This window comes from Heloderma suspectum, chromosome 5, assembly GCF_057233095.1.
Source record: "Heloderma suspectum isolate Gila_16-S chromosome 5, 16-S_ref, whole genome shotgun sequence".
Classification (NCBI taxonomy): Eukaryota; Metazoa; Chordata; class Lepidosauria; order Squamata; family Helodermatidae; genus Heloderma; species Heloderma suspectum.
The window spans coordinates 132,163,786-132,188,346 of NC_139462.1; the positions used below are offsets into that span (position 1 = coordinate 132,163,786).

Here is a 24,561-nt window from a genome sequence, read left to right on the forward strand (position 1 = left end):
GTCTCTGAAACGCAGCCATTTTTCTCCAGTTATTTAGTCTTCCCCCCTCCTCCACCACTGTCACTGACTGGAGATTGCTAGGTTACGTTCAGCCCTGATTTGGCAACTAGAGTTTCCATTTGCCAAAGCTCCCTCCCTCCTTCTCCGCCTTCCTCTTCAATCCCTCGCTGAACTTTCTCAAGTTGATACTTTTGATGCCAGGCTGTCTGAGTTGCTCAGAATGAATCACCAAGTCAGACAAGGCGCTTTGCATACAAGCTGCTTCGCTTCAGGGCACCTCATTGTTATTCTGCTCTGCCTCGTGTCATGCAGAGGCACCTCTGAAGAAGCCCGCTTTGACTCATTATTCGAGCTGGGGACCGAGGCAGTGCACAGCCCTACAACAAACAGCCTTTTGTTGGCAGAAACAAAAGTATTTTTCCACCAAATGTACTAAAATAAAGCAATCATCTATAGTAGAATGACCTTTTCTAAATCCCACCTGCTCCTCATCTACAGAAATAGTCACTGGTTATGTTTGCAGTATTTTTTAATCTTTTATTTCTTTAAATTCAAGTATTCACTACTTTTTTTCATTGCTAGTTCGACGCTTTGGAGACATCTTTACATGTAAGTGCACAGATACTGGTGCTGCTCGCCTTGGTCCTTTTGGTACTCTGCAATACCAGAAGAAGAAAATTAGAAAAGGTTTCTTATTCCACCACATTTTAGGATTCAGACAACCATTTTTAAGGGAGTTCAAAATATTTTAGAGGGGCATTGCTTCCCATGATGTACATACATATTTCCTTCCTTCAGTTGTTGCCTCTGGTCAAACAGACTCACCGGACCTGTTTCTCAGAGGCAAAAATGAGATAAGTGTACATAGCATGATTTCCCTTTCACACCACATTCAAAAACTATCGAATTGGACCCAGACTAGGTTAGTTGCATTTAGCTCCCATTGAAATCAATGTAAAAAGTTAGCCATGACTAACTTAGGTCTGAATGATTTAACATAATCTGGATCTGGCCGATGTTTGTTTCCAGTCTTACATGGATATCTTCCACACTATATGTTTAGTCTGGCATAGACATCATTCATACACTCCATTTTTACAGAGAATCCAGACAATGTCATTGCTAACCCATTGTATTCCACATTTTCTCATGCCATCTTCCCATCAGACCTTTGCAACACCAGCCTGTTCAGTGTGGACTGGCAAGATGCTATTGAGGTATTCCAGGCCTTTAATTTTCCTTCTCATCTTCTGTTTCTCAGCTTCTGCCATTTTAATTAGTTGCTTCCTGTTTGTTCTCAAGGTAACAGCCTATCTGAATCAATCTTAATTAGCACTTTAATGGAGGAGTTTTAATTACTGGTTTCCTCTTTGCAGCAATTATTTTTTCTTTTCTTTTTTCATGATTGCAATTGTGTGGTTGCAACGATTAAAATTAAAAGAGAAAAAATAAGGAACAATTGTTTTAGCTTCAAAGTGGAAAGCAGTAATTAAAATTCCCCTCCCCTGGTCTGAGTCAGGCATGGGACTGCCTGTCAAGTGAAGAGGAAGAAAACTAATTGAAGTGGCAGAAGCCACTTTAAAAGAAAGGGGCAGGGAGCAAAAATGGCTTTTGCTGAACAGGGCTTACATATTAGTAAAAATACAGCAAGACAGTATAATATATAATCATCCTGGAGTGCAATCTTTCTTACTCTGTGGGTAAAGAACAGGGTGTGGAACTGTTCTATTAGAGTGTAGCCCTCCCCAAAAGAAGCTCCTTGGCACCTCTACAATTGTGGAGATATGCAGATTTCACTAAGGCTATCAAGATGTGAATATTTATGTCCATGTTTAAACCAAGTTCACCAGATCCAGACACTGAAAACAGACCGAGATTGTCAAAACTAATTCAACTGGCTCTTATGCCAGTGAGCTTAGTAAATAGTGTTTTGGACTTAGACCAGGGAGACATGGGTTCAAATCCTCTCCCATCCATAATGCTCGCTGGGTGACCATGTCCTGTCATATGATGAACCCACCCTTAAAGTAGTTAGGCAAATAGGGGAAATAGTCTCACAGGTAACTTCTAACAGAGCATTATCTTTTACATCAATGTTTAGGGTCCTAAGCTTACCAGGAGCTCAAACTCACAAGGGTGGGACCCATGTGATGAATACCGTGCTGGGCTGTATTTGAGACTGCAGGTGGAGAAATCAGATGTTTAAATGCTCTTCCCAGGGGTCCACAAATAGGGATGGGGGGGGAAATTTGTTTGGTTTGCATTTTAATACCAGCTTACCAAATTTTGCACTTTCGGACCTATCTGCAAACAAAAATACTATCTTTCAAAATTCACACTTCTCCAAATTTTGCAGTGGAGTTCTCCAGTCGAAACTTGCATACAAAACTGCATATACTAGGAGAAAGTGCATAGAAACTTGTGTATATTCATGCAAATGATGTTGACAAATGTATTACATTAGGTGACATTGCTTGCACGACTTATTAGGGAAAACTGTGAACTAAAAATGCATATAATAGGAGAAATGCACACACATTTTCATGCGAAGTACACATTTTCATGTAATTTTTTTCAATCTCAAACTTTTGTGAAAATGAGACAAACTGAACTTAAGAACTGAACTGAACTGAGAGAGTGAAATTGGAAGGTTCGTCCATCCCCATCCGCAAATGTGCTTATCAGTTGACAGCTGGCAAGTACATTCTTTATTCTGATGAGAGCCTTTGCCCTTCGCCAGAGCCTAGAGTTGGATGGGGTCTCCCAGAGCTCACACTGAGCTCCAGAGAGGCTAGAAAAGCAGCAAATAGTCTTACTGCTTTCTGAATCTCAGAGAGATACAGTGAGATACTAGGGAGAAACCGCATCCCACCCTGGATTCCTGACTTTGCTTTGACTTCAAAGAGGCTCCAAAACAGTTGGATATCTTACTGCTTTCTGAACCATTCTGCTTTCTGAACCTCCTACCTAGCTCAGAAATGTGGAGGAGGTTAGAAGCTTGCCCCTGCATTGGTGAGCAGAAATTTTTGGGTAGTTACTGGACAAAATTTGGGGACCCGTGGCTCCCCCACATAAAATACTGCCTGCACATTCAAACTAGCATGCCAGGGTAAAGCTTAGCGTAACACTTCCTACCTGGCCTTCTAGCTTTGTATGACCAGGGAGCATTTTACATGGGGGAGCCGGCCTCAGTGTGGTGTAGTCGCTAGAGTGTTTGGCTGGGGGTCAGGGGATCCGGGTTCTAGTCCCCACTTGGCCATGGAAGCTCACTGGATGACTTTGGGCCAGTCACAGACTCTGAGCCCAGCCTACCTCACAGTGTTGTTGTGAGGATAAAATGGAGAGGAGGAGGATTATGTATGCTGCCTCGGGTTCCGTGGAAGAAAAAGGTGGGATATAAATGTAATAAACAAGCAAACCAACCAACCAACCATTCAGAGCCCTAGCTGCCCTCTCAACTGCTGCGACCCAGCAACAGATGCTTCCAGTGGGACTCCTGCTCATCTGTTTTAGCTCTCAAACACTGAAGTACAGCTAGAACACAGAAAAGGAATGTAACAGTTGCAGCACAGTAGAACAGTCTCCCTTTCCTTACCTTTTGGCTGCTACATGATCATGCAAAGTTGGAATCCTCTCTTTCACATGGAGGTCATGAAATGAGGTTTGGACCTGGGCCTCTGTACATAAACGAGATGAGCGCCATTTCTTTCCCCGGGGTATATCAACGTATGAGGTCTGAACCTGGGCTTCAGTAAACACGGGAGGCTTTGACTTCATATCCGCTTTGGGAACTTGATCCATCTTCTTTCCCTCAGGTATCTTAACATCTGCAATTTTTGCCTGGCTCTCCATTAGCTTTGGGAATAAACGGAGATCTTCCTCAAAGGACAGGCCAAGGTGGGCAGTTTGTATTTGGACCTCTACTTCCCCTCTCGTGGTCCACAGTTCCAGCAATGATTTCTGCATCAGAGCACTATTCTGCTCTAGGAACACAGAGTCCACTCTTCCATAGGGTGTTGCAGGTGTGGGTGGTCGCATTGGGCTGGCAGTTCCTGATGGAACAGTAGACTCAGCTGTCCATAATGGGACAGGAGATTCAGCTGTCTGTGAAGGTACGGAAAATACAATTGTGTGTGGTGGGACAGGAGACACAGCTGTGCGTGGAGGGACAGGAGACAAAGCTGCTTGTGACGGGACGGGAGACACAGCTGTGTGTGATGGGACGGGAGACACGTCTGTGCGTGATGGGACAGCAGACACAGCTGCTTGTGACGGGACGGGAGACACAGCTGCTTGTGATGGGACGGGAAACACAGCTGCTTGTGACGGGATGGGAGACACAGCTGTGCATGACGGGATGGGAGACACAGCGGTGAGTGACGGGATGGGAGACACAGCTGTGCATGACGGGATGGGAGACACAGCTGTGAGTGATGGGACGGGAGACATAGCTGTGCGTGATGGGACAGGAGACACAGCTGTGAGTGATGGAACGGGAGACACAGCTGTGCGTGACGGGACAGGAGACACAGCTGCTTGTGATGGGACAAGAGACACAGCTGCTTGTGATGGGACGGGAGACACAGCTGCTTGTGACGGGACAGCAGACACAGCTGTGCGTGATGGGACAGCAGACACAGCTGTGCGTGACGGGATAGGAGACACAGCTGTGCGTGACAGGACAGGAGACACAGCTGTGCGTGACGGGACAGGAGACACAGCTGTACGTGACGGGACAGCAGACACAGCTGTGCACGACGGGACAGGAGACACAGCTGCTTGTGATGGGACAGGAGAGACAGCTGCTTGTGACAGGACGGGGGACACATCTGTGCGTGAGCGGACGGGAGACACATCTGTGCATGAGCGGACGGGGGACACATCTGTGCACGAGGGGACGGGAGACACATCTGTGCGTGAGGGGACGGGAGACACATCTGTGCGTGAGGGGACGGGAGACACAACTGTAGTGCTTGGCAAACTGGTGCTGAATGACTGCATCTGATCATTGGGTATTTCTTCTGGTGCTATGGATGGATGCACTGGGCTTTCAGCCTCTGGTGGGAGAGAGTGCTCCTCCGTGGTTTGTGGCAAATAGTCCAGGGAAGTTTGCATCTCAGCATCAGTTAGTTCTTCTGCCTTCCATATGTCAAAGGAGGAGGTCTGCACCTGGGTGTCAATTTGGGCTGGAGGAAGAGACCCTGCCTTCTCAGGCATGGGCAACTGAACTGGGCTTTCAATCTGTGATGGGAGAGAAGGTTCTTTTGTGGATTCTGGAAAATCCATCCAAGACGTTTGCATCTGAGCATTATTTAGCTCTTTTGCTTTCCATGTGTCAAGGAGGGAGGTTTGCACCTGGGTGTCCATTCGTGATGAGGGAGGCGACCCCAATTTTGCATCTTCTAGTTCCAAGAAAGGAGGGGACTCTAATGCTGCCTCATCTAGTTCCAATGACGTTTGCTGCTGAATGTCAGCATACGAGTGTGGTGCATGCCAGTCAGTGTCTGAGGTTTGTACCTGAGCATCAGTTCGTGTCATTAGAGGAGTCTCTTCTTTTGCCTCTAGTAACTCAGGCAAGGAGGTTTGTGCCTGAGTATCCGTTTTTTCTTTTTCTCTCCATATATCTGTCAAAGATGTCTGCACTTCCAAGTCAGTTTGCAGTGGGGGAGAAGGTTCCACTTTTGCCTCCAATAATTCAGTCTCAGATGTTTCCTGATGCATGTTGACTAGTTCTTTTGCCTTCCATATTTCAAGAAAGGAGGTCTGTACCAATTTGTCAATTTGTTCCATGGGAGGAGACTTAATTTCTTGCTGTGGCAACTCAGCTACTGAGGTCTGCATTTGAGCATTCGTTTTTTCTTTTGCCTTCCAAATGTCAAACAACGATGTTTGTACTTCGCTGTCAACTACTAATGGAGGAGGGGACTCCTCTGTTTTGGTTACATCAAAGTTGGAAGTCTGCATCTGGGCATCAGCTAAGTCTCTTGCTCGCCATATTTCAAGCAACGATGTCTGGGTCTGGGTATCGCCTTGTGTTTGGAGGCAAGGTTCTGCTTTTTCCATTGGCAATTCAAGCCCCACTGTCTGCACCTCAGCCTCAGTTTGCAGACGTGATGCCCGCCACCTATTTCCCAATGGTATTTCAACATATGATGTTTGAACTCCACTGTCAATTGTGGGAGACCAAAGAGCTTCCCTCTGGCCTGGGGCCTGAGAGGCTGATGTCTGAACTTCTGGAAGCTCATGATACCACTTGCGGATCTGAGCTTCCATTACCTGTGGTGTAATAAGGTACTCCTTTCCTTCTGTTACTGTCTCCTGATTTTCGTCCTCAGCCTCAATCAATGACAAAGAAGAGTACTTTTGTAAATCAGTGTCTAATGTCTTCTCCTGGGGTTCCATTTGTGACACAGAAGATAGTTTCTTCATTAGTTCTAGAGCAGATGTTTGTATCTGGGCCTCCCTTTTTGGTGATGAGGAAGAAAGAATAGCTGCAGATTCATAAACTGAGGATATCACTTGTGCTGAAGAAGGGCGCTTCTTCAGTAGCTCACCATTTAAGACCTGGCCTTGGGCCCCAGAGTCTGACCAAGAAGAAGCCTTCCTCAGTAATTCATGACTTGAAGTTTGCACTTCTGGTTCAGACACTGACAGGGAAGAAACTTTCTTTAGTAATTCAGTTCGGGAAGCTGGTTCCATAGTCTCAATCTGTGACAGCAAAGAAAGCTTCTTTAGCAGATCAATGGTTGATGTTTGGACCTCTGCATTAGCTTTTGGCCATAAGGAACGCCACTTATCCCATTCCCGAATCAACGTGTCAGATGTTTGTATGGCAATTTCAGTCAGTTCAGATGGGAGAAACGTCTGTCCTATAACAAGAGGGACTTCGAACTCTCCTGCCACCTTCTCTTCTTTTTCTAACTCAAGTTTTGATGGTTGTTCCTGGATGATAGCTTCAGGTTCCTCTATCACAGAGGTAAATGAGGTTTGCACCTGGGCTTCAGCTTTCAGTCGTGCAGAACGCCAGTCATTCCCAGGTGGTATTTCCACAGGTAAAGTCTGCATCCCAGTATCAACATATAAGGGGTATAATGTGCTTAATTCCATCAATGATGATTGAGAAGGTGACACCATACTAGGGGGCTCAGTTCCAATGGAGGATGTATCCTCCTTTTCTGACATATAGTCTGAAAATGAAGTCTGCACTTGGAAGTCTGTTTGTGAAGCAGCTGGCATGTCAAGATTTGAGGTCTGCACCTGGGTCTCAGCTAATATTGGCAAAGAAGCAAACTTCTCTAATAATTCTAGATAGGAGGGTTGTGCCTGGGCAGAACCTCCCAAAGATACTGCAGACTTCCTTTCTGGTAATGAAATAAATGAGGTTTGAACCTGGGCCTCCTTTTCCTCAGGTAATGAAAGCAGTGATGTTTGAACCTCGGCCTGCATTTCTCCATGTAATGAAAGCAGCGATGTTTGCACCTGGGCTTCCTTTTCTCCAGGTAATGAAAGCAGCGACGTTTGCACCTGGGCCTCCTGTTCTCCAGGTAATGAAAGCAGCGACGTTTGCACCTGGGCTTCAGCCTCTAATACTCTTGGTAATTCAGTAAATGAGGTTTGCACTTGGGCATCTGTTTCAACTGGGGTTGGGGACCGCAGGGAGAGAAATGAAGTTTGTGCCTGGGCCTCAACTTCTCTTGGTATGCTCGAAAGTGAGGTTTGGATCTGAACATCAGCCTCAGATGATGACTCTATCTCTGCAATGGGTAACGAAACTATTGAGGTTTGCAGCTCAACTTCTTTATGTAACCGTGACCATCGCCACCTATTTCCTTCTGGGATTTCTACATGAGAAGTTTGCACTTCAGCCTCAACATACAAGTCTTCTTCCTGTTTGGGGGAGAAATGGTTTAGGTGGGGGAAATATGACCACCTACATCTTATGTTCTACCCATCTTGAGACACCCATTTTGCTCACAGGGAGCCACAGGTCTGGGTTCTTAACCAGATGTATTACTTATGCCTTAAGCAAGGGTGACAGAGGAGAAGAATATAAAACTAAATAAATACTGCTATTCTTTTTAGGCTGCACTGGACTGCTAATTCAGCAACCAAAATGGGGTAAGACTGATGTAGTCTTTGGGCAGATCCAGGGTCGGTCCAAGATACTGGGCTGTCTGAGGTGAAGAATAAGAGGGCGCCCCTTTCCCATCCCATCAAAAGACTGGCAGATGAACCTGTCTTCAACACCGATGGGACAGCATCCTTCACTGCATCTGAAGACAGCAGGCTAACTTAGGGGGTACAGAATAGGATATATGGTACACAGGTCTCTCCTCCAACACCTTGCTGCCGCCTCCCAGCATCTGCTGCCTGGGGTGACTGCTTCATTCTGCCTAATGGTAGGGCTGGGCCTGGGCAGACCTACACTATAGGCTTAGAGTACACCTGAGTACAAAAACCTACTTATTCATAACACTAGGAAAACATGAGTGTCAGCTCCCCGACCTTAGCAGTCAGTAAATTTGAACACAAGGTCATTTGAACATATTCCCCCCATCTCCTTCAGATCAGATGGGAAAGCCATACTTTCTATTTCTGACTGAGAAGGATTCTCTACTGAGATTGGTTGGGACTTGGGTAAGGCCTTTTCTGCTGGAATTCCATGCCTAACATATGAAAACCTTTTTATATATAAGAAATACACAATCATGCCCCATCTACTGGTATTACTGCTGCTGTTTTTCAATCTTGATCTTAACTGGTGTGTTTCTAATTGGTTTTAACAGAGAGCTTTTAAAATTGAAAAATGATAAATCCATGTATTAAGTAAATAAAATATAGTCATGCATTTTACTTGTTACCATAACATCCAGAATGCTCTCCTGTACTGTGTTTCCCCAAGAGGTGTAATGAAGGATTAGGGGGAAGTGGAGTGGTGGATCACATCCATAATGTTAGAATACAGAAACATGTTGGCTTTGGCTTGGTAAAATGCATGGATATTGGGCTGTTGTATTTTTAATGGCCACTTGCCGTCTTTTTATGGCCCTTTCAAGATAAAGACCCCTTTCCCTTGGTGGAATGGTGATATCACTGTTGACTGTTACTGCTTTACCAGTGGTAGCTAGATAGAATTAAATCTCTGCCTCAATAGAATGGAACTAGCCATAATCAGTCTTGCTGCAGGGTGAGAGAATTTTTCTCCTTATTTGACAGAATGACAGAGCCTTTCTTTTTTTCTTTTGCTTTACTTTTTGGAAGGCATACACATGAGCGCTGGACATGATGAGCGCATACAGACTCCACAATGGGCAAAAAAGAAAAGGGGGCAAAGCCACTGGAGTTTGATGTGGAATTCCAAATGATTCAGCTAGATGGAGGAGGGACTTCTGAGATGCCCAGTAGTGACGTCAAAGGCACCATTCAATATCTGCCCATGATGCTATTGAAAGGGCCACCCACACAAGAAAACAAACACCTGAGGAGGTGGTGGTGGTGGTGATAATGATGATATTTTATCCTACTTGGGCTTTTTTCCTAAAGATTTTTTTTGTAGTTCTGCAAAGCTTGGGGTTCCCCCAAGCCTGCTGATACCTCCCTCTTCTGTGTGATTGGTGCCATTTTGGCTACATAAACAATGGCATTCACAGCCTGAATGTCAGAAGTAAATGGAACAATAGTAAAACACATTAGTATTACTAATGATTATGAAGCTTTAAAGTCACACATAACCAACAATTATTAACATCCAATCGGCTGTCCAGGATAGGAGCTGGAGACACTGTTTCACAGTGGTTCCATTCCTACTTGGATGGTCATTTCCAGAAGATGGTGCTGGGGGATTATTGGTCTATTCTGTGGTAATTCTTTCACAAGGTTCCACAGGGCTCAGTTGCCCTGTAATAGCCCATGCTATTTAACATCTATATGAAACCACTGGGGGAGTTTATCCGGGGGTGTGGACTGAGATGACATCAATATACCAGTGACACCCAGCTCTACCTCTCCTTTTCATCCAACCCAAGTGAGGGAGTGGATGTCCTGAATCGATGCCTGAGCAGGGTAATAGACTGGATGAGGACTAATAAACTGAAGCTCAGTCTGGACAAAACGGAAGTACTATTCAAAGGAGGCTTGTCTGCCCAGCTGAATGGTGGTCAGCGTGTTCTGGAGGAGGTTGCACTCCTCCTGAAAGGTCATGTAAACCCTCTTGGGGGTGCTCCTGGATCCATCATCGTCACTTGAGGCCCAGGTGGCCTCAGTAACTAGGAGAGCCTTTTATCAGCTTAGGTTGATCTACCAGCTGCAACCCTGTCTGGATCCTATGTGGACAGAGAATAGCCTGATGACAGTTAACCACGCTCTGGTAATCTCCTGGTTGGATTACTGCAATGTGTTGTAGGAGGGGTTACCTTGATGGCAGTTCAGAAATTTCAGTAAGTTGAAAACAGCTCCTAGGTTACTAACTGGGTCTGGCTGATACAATCATGTGATGCCAGTGCTTCATCAGCTGCACCAGACTGCAGTCTGTTTCTGAGTCCAGTTCAAAGTGTTGATGTTGACCTTTAAAGCTCTAAATAGCTTGGGAGCAGAGTATTTAAAGGAACGTCTCCTTCTGTATGTACTTGCTCAGACTAGGACTGGGAGAAAAAGGGATGCTCGAGTTCACTGCAATTCTCCAAACTTTACTTCAAAGGTCAGTTCGGCTCACTCCCATTCTTGTTTGCAATCTGTTTTTTCGGTTCATTTGAATGGGGAAAATGTGCATTTTTCAAAAGTGCACACTTTCCCTCCATTAGCTAAAGCATGAAAATGCAAATTCTAAAAAATGCACAATTTTAAAAATGCACAACTTTAAATTGTGCATTTTTAAAGTTGTGCGTTTTTTAATGTCTGCATTTTTAAAAGTGCACATTCCCCCCCCCCATTAAAATATGAACATGGGAATATTTTAAAGTGTGCATGTCTAAAAATGCACAACTTTAAAAATGTTCAACTTGTTCAGGAATTTGCAAGTTCGGGAATTTGCAAAATTTATAACTTCGGGAATTTGAGAACATTTTCAGAGAATATGTGCTCCCATTCATGTTCACATTCAGGGCTGTGAATAGGACATTTTCAAGTGATTTGCAAACTGAAATGAAATTCTTGTACATCCCTAGATCTGACCCGCAAGTCATTTTTGGAGGCCCCTGCCAAAGGAAGCTAGGTGGATGGCTACAAGAGAGAGGGTCTTCTCAGTGGTGGCTGCCTGTTTATGTGATGCCCTAACCAAAGAGTCTGTACCCTCCCCAGAGAGGCTCGCCTTGCACTGGCATTGTTATCTTTTCTGTACCAGGTAAATACTTTTCTTTTATCCCAGGCATCTTAGAGACCTAGTTCTAGATTTTTACGCCCGTTCTTATATATCTTCATTCCTGTGCAGCTTGTTGTTTTGTATTGCATTTTATTCTTTTAAATATTCACAAAGTATATTTTTAACTTTTGTTTTTCATTTTAGGCTTTTATCTGTTTGTAATCTGCTCAGAGAACATTTGTTATTTGATGAATTAAAAATATAATAACTAAACAAATACAATATCATGCATTAATAGAGCTATTCTGCTATCAGATTTCAAATGCCTGGCTCTTTCTTGAGGACCATTGCTTTCTAGCAAATTGGTTAGCAGTTTGAGTGTTTCTGGTAAGTAATTCTTCCCCTGCAACAGTGATTTTGAACTGAAAAACTACCACAGAGGTTAAGCGGCATCTTCCTGCGTGCCCTTTCTTCACTCCAACTCACAACCTGGCCAGGCTGATTTTGGCTGCTGCTGCTGCTTAAAGAGGAGGAAACCATGTGTCGTTTGAGCCCCATTGATAAAACAACTAGTTATGAAAGGAGCGAAAAGCAACTTCCAGTTTTATTTGGGGGAAGAAAAAGTCTTCCTTTGCTGCAGATGAATCTTGGGGTTGCTGCAGTACCCAAGACAGTTCTTTTTTTTTTTTTAATACTTTTAATTCTATTTTGTATCTTTATAAATGAAATAAACAGTACCAACAACCTAGTCATTACCTACAGTTTCCAACAATGCAGTGTTCTTAGGAGGACACAGCAATAACGAAAAAGAAAAGAAAAAGAACAGAAGAAGGAAAAGGAAGAAGAAAGCAAGAAAGCAAGAAAGAAAAAGAAAAAATATTAAAAAGTTACTTAAAAGGATTACATTTAAACTGCATTACACACAAACTTCAAGTATCATTCTACTTAAAAGTTATGCCTATAACATTGCCAATATTACAATTCAGTACAGCATAATCAACCTTACATTTCAATATCATATCTTCAGTCTTATAGCAAGGGAGCAAGCCTACAATTCATTTCCAATAACCATATATTGCCCTTCAGTTAACATATAATAGTAAAACTTAACAATTTAACCAGCCAAAATATTACTAATCAAAGTCTCATAATAATGATGGTAATAATAATAAAAAGGGAAGGGAATTAAAAAGGATAAGTAATAATAATAACTTTATGCTATCTATATTTAGTGTCATTTCTAAATCTATATATGAATGTATACATATCTATACACACACAAACAGCAATTTTATTATACAGTATATCATGTCTAATGTAAAAAAAGAGGAAGCAAGAAAAAGAGAGAAAAAAAGGGGGGATATATGTAAACAGTCCTCTGTACTGTAATATAAGCAGTACATATATTTCTTCATCAACACCACCTCACAAGAAAACCGCAACATTTTTCTTTAGAATTGGATCTGAATTTGCCAAGCCTAGCACCATAGTTTGCCCAAATTTGGGGTAGTATTTTGACCCTCATAACACAGGATGCCATTTTGAGGATGGGGGGGTAAAACAATGAGAACCTTACCTTGATGTCTGGCAGCTTCTCCCCCCCCCCTTTTTTTTACACTTAAAAAACCCGCTGCTTGGTCTGGTGGCAAGGGCAGCTATTTTCCCCTCCCCGTTTTTTCCTGTTACAGTTCAAAAAGTGTTGTAGATGCCAGTGGTGCCTGGCTGAAGCCAGCCTCATTCCAGGAGCATTTTGGGAAGAAACATGGTAGCAGCTGAGGAGCTCTGTTCAGGCACTACTGGTGTCTGCAGTGGATTTTAAGCTGTAAAATAAAGTTTTAGACAGAGAGCTGCTACCACCACCAGACTAGGCAGGGGGGGGGGGTTAGTGTAAAAGGAAAGAAAAACCAAAAAAGGAAGAAAGCTGCTGGCTGCCATCTTTAGCACCCTGTCCCCAATTTGCCACATGTGGATGGGGGGTAGTGAATTCAGGACCCCGTTTCAGGTTAGCCCTATCATCAACCACGCCTGAAGTGACCTCCAGATTAAACATCCAGGGTCTGAGCCAGGCGTAGTCATACTTCGAGCAGACCCATTGAAATCAACGGAATTTAATTTAGCCATGACGAACTTAAGTCTCATCAATTTCAATGGGTCTGCTCAAAGTTTGACTAAGTCTGGATCCAACCCATATAATGAACACCACATGATCTCTTAACAAATTACTGCCCCATTTTCAATACCTCCTTGGGGAAGGAACAGGCGATCACACTGCAAAAGTAGGCAGGCTTAGATACAACTGGTCCTATCTCTAAAAAGTGACAGAAGAAACTATACTTTGTTGATCCAGTTTGATTTACTGGATGCCTCTGATACCACTGTAGTGTGTTACCAGTAGACTTGGCAGGTGTTGTTCAGCTTTATTGTTTGCTTCATTATCCAGGACCATCTGTCTAGTAATCTTACTGAGTAAAACTAGCATTAGAGAGGTCCCTAAAGCTAAATTCTGTGACAGCACGGTTGCCCTGTTTTGCAGAATTTCTGTTCCTATCAGGATGGCTCAGCAGCGGTCCAGCACCAGCAGTGGAAGGCGGCGCAGGGTCCCATCATGTGCCGAGGGTACGGTGTGCTGGCACCAGGCCTGCATTATCTCCAGGGAACATTGCCTGAGGCCAAGCTGAACGCCATTTCAGTGCCAGGTGAAGGCCTTGTTCTTCACCTGTGATGCTTGGCTCTTCTACTTAAGTTTGTGATTTTAGTCTGCTGTGTGATATTGCAATTTCTTAATCTATTTTTGTTGCTCTGCTGTTTCAAAAGAGTGGGCTGGATGCAGATTTATTTTTAACAGAAGACCTACTGAAATCATGACTAAACCCCACTGATTTTAGTGGGTTTACTGTCAGTATGACTAAATCCGGATACAACCCATTATTTTTCAACTATAGTTAGCTGCTGTTAGATCCCTTAAGCTGAATAGTGTGTTATGATATTTTCTGAAATAAGCAAATAACCAGGGGAGGCTGATGGCTCTAATTTCAGTGGGGCTGTGAATCCATTCTGGATTTCAGTCAGAACCAACCAGAACTCTAATGGTGCTATCCAAGGTGCTGAACCCATTTGGGGGGGAAGGTTCAGCACTTTGGATAACTCCTTTAGAGTTCTTGCTGGTTCTGACTTGACAGACTGACGCCCAGAATGGATTCATCGCCCCACCGAAACTGCAGCCATCAGCTTCCACTACAAATAACTATGGGCTTACTGGGCAAGTTTATGAAACTATCTAGCATGAGGTACTATCAAGACATCCTTAGTACATTTTATTTAAATCCTGCAGCCTCCCTGCTTATGCAAATGAGTGCCAATTAGCCAACTGAAGCTGGCTTATCTTGCGGAGAGTCGAGGCTCAAGTTCACAGTGAATCCTGAACTAGTGAACTGAGGGGCATCGGGTGGGCATTTACCCTATATCCCTTCACCCAGCTCTGTCCAAAGTTGGGAACAGCAGACAAATCACCAATGTCAGCCAAAGAATCCTCCTTCCCCAAATATGACAGTTGGGGTTGAATGAAACTCCCTGGCCACTCATAACACTTCCAGGACAGACTAGGCAATTAGGAGGAGACTTACTGATCTTTGAATACTGAAAGACTTCACTTTGCTCCCTTTCTACCTTTGCCTTACCTCGCCTGTACACAAGCTAGATCTGCACAAGCACGCATGACCATAATATGTAGCCTATATTTAAAGCAATATATGCAATGATAAATGGAATACCAGGGGTGCCTGATCCTGCCACTGCTTTAGCATACTTACAGTTTAATTAGGAACAATTCTTGTTTACATTTTATCTGTTATAAATTATGATATTACCATCAACGTACATGGTACTTTACAGAGGAGGAGTCCCTGCTGCAAAGAGTTCACAATGGAAAATTCTATTCTGAAGGAGAAAAACTTCCATTCTGAAGGGTCTTCTTGGTGGCTGCTCCCAGACTCTGGAACCCCCTACGGAGGCAGCCTAATTTGGACTGCTCACTGTTGTTCCTCTGCGGGCAGGCCAAGATGTTCTCATTCAGGCAGGCCTTTGGTATATAAGTTGGTCTGTTGCTGAGGGATTTTTAAGTTGTTTGGTGCTGCTTATTTCTGTTGTGGTGGTGGTTTTTAATTGTATTTTTAATTTATTTGTCTTTATGTTGTTTTAATTAAGATGTGTTTTAATCTGGATTTTATTGTTAGCTGCCTTGAGCACTATTTTCTGGCAGAAAGGTGGGATATAAATTAAATGAATCAATCAATTAAGTAAACAAATGAATAAATAATAAAGCAGGGAGAGAGGAGGGTAAAAAACAACAACCTCCACTCCTTAAATTATCCAGATGGCCAGTCTCACTTTTAAATATATAAATCTAGTGGCTCCTCCTTGTGGAATGCTTTGGGATAGGACACACTACATTTCAAAGATGCAACCTATGCCTACATTTGTATTAGTGATGTTTTTAAAGCTTGCAGGTAAGGCAAGGATCAGAGGATTCTTCTGGTGTATACAACTCAACAATGCATTTATTGTGCAAAGCACATGCTAGACCCATGGTCTTCAAACTTCAGGGAACCATTTCCACATTGACTTCTCTGCCAAGCCCCCCTCCCCCACCCCAGTGTGTTGCAGAGGATTTGGAGCACATTCGAGGAGGCGGGGCGGGGGGGGCAAAGTCAGTTCTTGCACAGAGCTGGGCATAGGCTTATCAGGCTCCACTGTTACCCACGCAAGGTGAAAATACACCTAGGAACATACAAAACACTCCCCTGTAACTGTCCATTGCAGGAAACGATCAGTATGAGCAAAGAAGCTCTTTCAAGGAAGCTTGTCTGCCATAACTGATTTCCTGTCTGAGGAACCCCCGGTAAGTTTCTAAGGAAACCCAGGATTCCCTGAGACACCATTTAAGTCTACTGAGTTACAGCATTATTTATTGATATAGAACTCAGGGGACTAAGGCTGCACAGAGACAATTAGGGGAATTGAAAGCATCACTTCCCATGCTGAGGTACCACCTCCCAGGCTGTACTCATGCATTTCTTTTGTCTCATTGTCTCCTCGGGTCAGGCAGCTTCTGAAACAATATAAAAACTCACAGAGTCTGTTTCCCAGACACAAAAGTGAAATGAGTGAACAGACCCCAAGCAGCCAGCTCTCACTCACACTGCCTTCTGTTCTCTGAAGACAGTCACCTGTCTCCACCCATCATCTATCTTCCATTCAGCTCAAGGTTTCTCACTCATGCAATGACTTACCTGGTCCTGTTCTTCTGGGTCTGGCTCTGAGGGCTCAGAAGGAGACTTGAACTGATCAGACTCACTGATATTAATGCTGAAACACAAGTCAATAAAGACTTTCAGAGCTTATTTGACAGCCAGCAGCAGTAACCAAGACTTTAATACATATCAATGATTTTATGCATATATGGTAGCATTGTGGGAAGATTTTAAAAAGCTGTTTAATTGAATGCCTAATTGAAGAGGCATTCAGTTATAAATTAAACCGTTCTACTTTTGCATTTTGAAACAAGGAGAACTGATGACATTCCTTGTATGCACTGCAGACCCCCCACCCCACATGGTTAATGATACTTGTAAAAAAAACCTGTGGTAGAACACACAGAAAAAGCCAGTGTAAATGGGGGAAAGGCTCTTGAACTCTCCCCTGCCTCCATTTTTTTTTAAAAAATGTGTATCTGGTTCCTAAATAATAGGATGTGCAAGAAATAAAATAATTTTGTTACTCAGTTCCTTTTCATTTTACAAGCTCATTTGTTTAGTTATCTGTTCATTAAAATCACATTCAGTTCCTTACTCACTCATTGCGATATCATTTGTTTTCATAATTCCTGTTAATTTTCATGAGCTGTGCCTTTCAGTGGGAGACCAGGCTGCCAAGGCAAGAGCATCTCCTGTGGGGATTGCTTTTGCCCCTCTACCAGCCGTTTCCCAACTTGGAGCCAGGGTGTTACAATTTCCCAACAGAAATTTGGGAACTCTAACAGAACAACTTCACTCCACAAGAGTCTGTGGGTAAATTTCACAGCCAGAAGCCACTTTCTGGGTTGCAAAGTTTTTAAATCCCACCAAACCCAAATTAACTTCATATCCAGTCATTATTCATTCAGAACTCTAGTCATTCATTTTGAAAAGAATGGCAGATGAACCAAATGGGCCCCATTTGGTTAATGGTTTCATTCATTTTGAAAAAAGTGCACACCCCTATAGAACCTGGTATGACAGGGAGCAATCCAATTCCACCAGGTGAAGATGATACCGGTGGCACCTGTATTCCTGACTGGAATTGCCTCTTCCCTTCTCCTGCTCACCTTTGGTTTGCCTGTAGTAGAGGTTGGTTTGCCTTGTGTCAAAGTATTGGTTTATCAGTGGCACTTTCAGACTCTGTTTGTTGTGTGTTACATTGGCTTACAGTTACATTATTGTGTAGTAGGGGTCACCACCTAGCAGTTCCTGGGCAGAATCTCCCTGCCTGAGGGTGCTGTTTTCCCCTATACACGACCAGTTGAGAACCCCAACATGAAAGGAGTGTGAGAGCTGCAGGAATAGGTCTTTGGATGATGGAAGATTGGGTAGAAACTTGCCCCACCAATCCCCACCTCATTCTTAAAGTGGCCGTCTAGGAAAACTAGTTGCTGCAGAATGAGGATGTTTGGGGGACTGAACCCAGAGTCAGAAATATGCAGATAACACTCATTGTCAGGGAGCACACTGTATAAAAACCTGTTTCGTGGCAAAGTTAGTGGTAAGAATATATGGATGGTTTCATTTAATTTGTAATCCTCTGAAACGGAAGAAAATCTACAGTGTCACTCCGATATGTGTATATCACTGTGGTAGCGTCATCACAATAGCCTTCATAACAAAAAGAACAACAAACCTTATTATCATGGTATAATCTTGGATCAATTGTATTATGTAAGCTCTCACTGGAAAGGTACTTATGTAGGCTACAAAGCATATTATGATTTGTGATTAAATTCTTTTAAAAAACATTTAGTTAAAAAACTGAAAAGTTTGGATTGCAAACACCAGTTTTTGGAGATATTGGGTTAGATGCGGATTTAGTCACACTTAGAGTAGACCAGTTGAAATCAATGGAACTTAAGTTAGTCATGAATAGCTTAAGTCCCAGTGATTTTATTGGATCTACTCTAACTATGTCTGGATCTAAACTCTTGTGAATAGGGGATGCAAGAAAAATGGCCAATTCCCACCCCCCTTTTCAAAGTCAGGTATAGCACTCTCCAGTCTGTGAATGACTGCTTGAATTTGCTGATAGACTAGATGGATATGAATAAATCTCTGTTCAATACACAAAAGATGGAGACACTGATGGTGGGTGAGTTCACTGATCTGAATACACCTCTTCTCTCCAGGGCCACATTCCCACCTAAGGAGCAGGTTCACAGCTAGGAAGTGCTCCTTGGCCCAGCATTGCTTCTGCTGAAAATGCCACAGCCAAAAGCATATTCCACATCTGCTGATTTTCTAGATGCACCCCTTTCTGGAAGTAAGGGACTTGGCTCCTGCCTTACATGTTCTGATAACTTCTCAACTTGGGTACTGTACTATGCTGGATGTGAGGTTGCCTTTGAAGACAATATAGAAACTTCTATTCATCCAGAATGGGGCAGTGTGGCTTTAGCCATCAGTCTGGAAGAGCTCCGGGTTTGAGGGGGCCCTGGGCATGGTGCCCTCTGGTGGGTCTCCTCCTTCATTGGTTGGCAGCTGCATGACACCTGGTGGGCAGTGATGGAGGGAAGCTGCTGTGGTCTCTGATGGGCGCCAGGCAACTTGGAGCCACCACCATCAGGGGTGTTCTAAGGCATTGGAGGAAATGTAAGGGGGGCACACATTGGGGCCCGGAAAAGGAGGAATCTGTGGCAGGCACCAGCGGTGGAACCTGTTAGCTGGACGCTAACGCTGGCCCTGCCATCATTAATCATAGGATACATATAACACAGACTCTTTAGGATCTACACCAGTTAGTAAATACTAAATTCTAAATTCAAGGTGCTGGCTTTGATTTTAAAGCCTTAAATGGCAAAGATCTGGGAAACCATACAAAAAATTCCCCTCATATGTCTGTCCCCGCCCCATGGATCATGATAATCTGGGGAAACGTTACTTTGGGTACCACCATTATCAGCTGTGAGGCTACATTCCACTAGGACCAGACTGGGGGCAGCTGTGTTATGGAACTTTCTCCATAATGAATTCTGTCCCCTCTGCTCAGCTAGAGTGTTTGGACAACTAACGAAAACCTCTCTTTCCCACCAAGCTTTCTATAGCTTTGAAGCTCACTGAAGTTTTGTTTTTGTTTTTTTTAAATGCTGTTCCTGCTGTTGGTTTTTCAAGCTGTATTTTGCTAATCAATTTTATAGAGATTTTGTGATATTGTTTTCTTGCTTGTTGCAAAGCTCTCTGATGGCCTTGTAGGTGGAAAAGCAGAAACGAAATATAAATATAAATGAAATACTAATAAATTAAAACATACGGTGGAGATCTGTCCTTATGTCTTTGACGAAAGTCAAATTCAAGTTCCTGGTACAGAGTGAGGCTACTGAAATCCTACACCAAGTTCCTGTCCTAGATGGATGGGCAGTTGTCATCTACACAGCACAGAGTCTTGTCTTTCCATTGGTGATCTTCCTTGAGTGGTTCATTTCTCCAATTTTCTGGCTTCCTTTCAGAAGCAAGTGACAACTTTCCTATTTCATCAACATTTTGGGAATGGAATTATTATGTGTGTATGTATGTATTTAAATATTTATATCATGCCCTTTGTTCCAAACACCTCTCAAGATAGATAACAATATTAACATGAGATACAATAATTAAGAACAACAAACTAAAACAATCAAATAAGTAGCAAAGGAGGTATACAGATGATGTAAAGAAATAAAAATAAATAAGAAGTGAACACCTATGAAGAGCATAGGCTTGGCCTTTCAGAAAAGCGATATATATAACAATATATAACAACTGCACCCATGCCTTTTGACGTGTGAATGTGAAGAGCGCATGCACTGTGAAGGTGCAGTTGATGGTGGCTCTCCCGTTTGTGTACATGCAGTGAAATGCATGTATGACATGATTACAGCAGGGAGGACATGGTTAAAACTCCGCTTCCCCATGTGTTACATTCCCAATAAAAAAGGGGGCACAGTTAAATGAAGAAAAAACAGCATTACTGAGATTCAATTAGCACCTCATGTAGTTAGGCCCTTAGGCCAAATTCACAGAGATGTCAGGTGAAACAATAAAATTGTCCTCGGAATGTACCACTTTCGAATGCAGGTGGGAGGATCAGATGTCTGAATGCTCCTACATATAAAAAACAACCAAAAACCATCTCCATACACACAGAAAACCAAATCTCACAGGTCCTTCTCCCACACATGCTAGATTTCTATGTGCAGATAATGTTTTTCTTGAAGATGCATTCATTCATGCAACCCCCACCTGTAGTCTGAAGAGGTGTTGTCCAAGAACAGTTTTATCACTTCATTCATCTGCCATTTTTGTGAACAAATCGGAGAGCGTCATCCTACTAAACTGACCTCCCTGGAAAGTTCTAAACTAGTAAACTTGAGCACCAGCAGCTCACCCCCATCCCCAGTTGTCTCCCCACAATGGGAAAAAGCAGGAGATTAAAGAGAAAAAGTGCAGCTACCACCTTCCCCCTGTCTTCCTGCAGAAGCAGAGAGGAAGGAGAGTGGGGGAAACAGACTAATGCCGGTGTTACAGGCAAGGTGTTCTGCTTTGACCCTGATTCATATACACCAAGCCCTGTATACATCTGGACTGTAGTTGGAGGACATGAACAAGAGACAAAAAAACTTGTAAGTGGGGGCTGTGGTTGAGCTCACACACACTTCTCATGTAAGTCATTTGTTTAACCTTCAAACCACAAAGACTCCTGTTACAGATTCCTGCACTGAGCAGGGGGTTGAACTCGATGATCTTACAGGTCCCTTCCAACCCTACTATTCTATGATTCTATGATTTCATTTCAATATTTGCTTTTGCAATATTTTTTGCATATTTACACCACAGAGTTAATTTGGTCTAATGGCCATTTCTTCTTCCCAGGACACTGTAGTTCTGTTAATGGAGATTAGAGATCTCTAGCAGATCATTCTTAGCCAGCTGTCCAAAGCTCAGTTCCTAGGATTCTTTGGGGAAAGCCATGGTAGTTAAAGTGGTATAAAATCAATATGCTAACATTCCACAAATGTGAACACACTTGCAACAAGGAAATTCAATCTGAAAATGTTCATTCTATATCATCAGTAATTATCTTGTTCATTATTAAAGAGACAAACACACACACACACACACAGAGTATTTCAGTGTTCAATTTGCATTTTCAGATTGCACAGGCAGGTGTCACAATGCAGATCAAGACTTGCCACAAACGATGCAGAGTAAACTCCTTCAAACATGTTTTTTTCAGTTCAACAGTTCTTGCTTTGGATGAATTTTTACGCATAATCTGTGCAATTTTTGAGTTGTTCTTCAACAAACTACTCTTCTCTTACCCACAAGCACTCTCCCCGCCACCACAATAATGGATGTGTGTACCACCACAGCCACCCTGAGTCTTTCATTTTATGGTTTCTCAATGAAAGTTAATCCATTAGCAATTTGCTGAAAAACCATACAATGCCTGCGCTCACATTGTTCTGTAGCAATGAGGCATTAAATTTCAAGCTTCTAAAGAATGGGCAAGGTTCTATTTAATTCCCTAAGAAAGTGGAGGGGGCGGACACAACTTACCAAGTTGAAGACTGAGTTTCTGGTGGGCCAGCACAGCAGAAAAATTTTCTCCAGCTTCCTATAAAACAGACGGAAGGCATTTTCACAGAAACATACCTTAACCTGGAATCCCACCATCATCACCACAGAACAGTCCAATGAGATACTCAGTGGCATACTTGGAATACTTGGTGGATACAGAATGCTGACCACTAGGAGGGGGGTGCGGGACAGGGTGTGTGGAATGTAGTGTCTGGAATCCCGAACTAGAAAATTTTGTTGCAATTCCCAACATGTCCATTTCAAACGCCATCTTTGAGCCAATTCATACAGACTTGCGTAGGAGGGCTGCCTCTCCCACGTTTCATGACCACAGCGATCACTGGTGTAGCTAGAAACATGTAGCTTGAGCAGGTTACTTCCCATTCAAGCATTATTCCATAGCGAAGTGCATAGCTGGTATAACAAGAAATCCCATAATCTGCTAAAATCACAGAGATCACCACTGACATGTGGAGATCAGGTTTAATTTGTGCCAGGATTTTCCAGACCTGACATCTGCTTTCAGTACCAAGATTCAACCGTAGACCAACATCCCTCCTTTTTTCCTCTTGCAAGGCATCCAAGGTCAGGCCTGTGAGGTAGGTTGGGCTGAGAGTCTGTGACTGGCCCAAAGTCACCCAGTGAGCTTCATGGCCAAATGGGGACTACAACCTGGATCTCCCGAATTCCAGTAACTACTATGCCACACTGGCTCTCTTAAAGTGTTCCTTCAGCAGGGGCAAATCTATGTCCTTCGCCAGGGAGTAGACAGGAAGTTCACATCAGAGCATCAGGAATTAGGAGATGGTAGTGGTCTCCGCGCCCCACTTATCCTCACAACAGTCTTCTGAGGTAGGTTAACCTGGGAAGCAATGATGGGCCAAGGTCACCCACAGAGCTTCATAGCTGAGTAAGGATTTGAATTCTGACGCTCTAACAACTACACCATGCTGGCTTTTTTGGAGGTACTAATGCTTCTGAACATCGACTCCAAAATCCACAGTTGGGCAATACATTTACTAGGACCAGCCAAAATTCCGCAAAAATGTGCAAGCTTTTTTATTCTGCAGAATTCTTCATCAGGCTAGGCAGCACACAATTCTTCTCCCATCCCCTGCTTTTTTCGTACCACCTAGCCTGATGAAGTGTTCTGGAGAAATCGACAACTTGCACATTTGGGGGGAATTTGGGTTGGTCCTAATAATGGTACTGCCCAACTATGGATGTTGGATTTTTTTTCATGTCTCAGCACAGCTATCTTTGCTTGGTTTTCTGAACTTGGAGGTTCTACTTCGTTGTCATGGGTGGATAATACACCACTACCTCCTCTTCCATAACCAGTCTGATCTTTTTAGCTGGTTCCCCTCCACTCGGCCCCTCACCTTTATTCTTCCCCATGGTTTCAACGCCCGGTCTAGCCCCGCATGTAGCTGTTAATACGGCAGCAGCCGGGAGGTGCTGCTGGCTTCCCCCTGGGCCCGACACTGAGTGAGCACCCCCAGCATTCCGCCTGCCCTGCCACGGGGCGACTCCGCGCGACAGCGGGCGTGACGTCACCGGGAGGCTTTTTGACGTCACGCAGCCAGGATTCTGCCGTAGCTCCCGCCGCCTCTCCCGTGCAGGGCTGCCTCGCCTTCTTCCCCTGCGGGAGGGCGAGCAGGAGCGGGGCTCCCTCGAGTATCTGCTCCTCCGGGTGCGGCAGAATATCTGCTCCGTCGAAGAATGCGTTTAGCCGCGCTCAGCACTGCCTCTGTGCAATTGGGGGATTGGTTGCGGGAGACCAGGCCTATAACCTGCGGGGAGCCGGGAAAACAGACCAGCAGAAAATGTTTGTGTGGACACGAGATTGGAGTCGGGGCACGATTCAGCCAGGTCCAAAGGCGCTCGCTGTTGGATATGGTTATAGGTTCACGTAAGGCGCAATCCTATGCATGTTTAGACAGAAGAAAAGTCTTTTTTCTGTCTAAACATGCATAGGGTTGCGCCCTTAATTGTTTGCAATAATCACACCATGCGTAGAAAGAAGCCGTGAGCTGGTCAAGAGGAGGAGTAGCGCAGCCCCGCGGATCAGGCGGCCCCTTGCTAAATGCAGGGCGCCAACGGGCCTGGATTAATGCGCCCTTGGCTTCCGCCTCAGCCTTTGCTTGCTGAGCGGGGGCTCAGCGCTGCGTGATACCGTTATGAAGTAAGAATGGATGAAAGCGGCCCCTGAGCAGGTGCAGAGCGCATTGCCCGCGCCGCCTGCTCAGCGAGAGAAATTGGGCCCTTCGGACCTCGAGGGAGGGATTTCCCAGCAGGCTCGAGGCCTGGCGCCTTGGAAATACAGCTCCGGTTATTGGCCCTCATGGTAGGACTACCGATGTGCAATCGAAGAAAGGCGCCCGCGGGGTTTTTGCAGTTCCGCCGACG

At 44.0% G+C, this 24,561-nt stretch overlaps 1 protein-coding gene across 1 annotated transcript; it reads right to left on the reverse strand.

The window, feature by feature from the left end:
* Positions 1 to 519: 519 nt before the first annotated feature.
* LOC146344509 (uncharacterized) lies at positions 520 to 23,870 on the reverse strand. The gene is made up of 5 exons (XM_084857509.1): positions 23,535 to 23,870; positions 22,132 to 22,189; positions 16,585 to 16,660; positions 3,596 to 7,887; positions 520 to 656 (listed from the first exon to the last, which is right to left on the reverse strand). The coding sequence occupies exons 1-5, from the start codon at positions 23,548 to 23,550 to the stop codon at positions 563 to 565; spliced, it is 4,536 nt and encodes a 1,511-aa protein (XP_084713635.1). The 5' UTR covers positions 23,551 to 23,870; the 3' UTR covers positions 520 to 562.
* Between the last annotated feature and the right edge of the window lie 691 nt (positions 23,871 to 24,561).

Excerpts from the sequence above, each read along its gene's own strand:
- LOC146344509 (XM_084857509.1), bottom strand. Across the intron at positions 16,661-22,131 it reads GAAACTCAGTCTTCAACTTG|CATTAATATCAGTGAGTCTG; the intron begins GTAAGTTGTGTC and ends CTTGTGTTTCAG. Across the intron at positions 657-3,595 it reads GATCATGTAGCAGCCAAAAG|AGTACCAAAAGGACCAAGGC; the intron begins GTAAGGAAAGGG and ends CTGGTATTGCAG.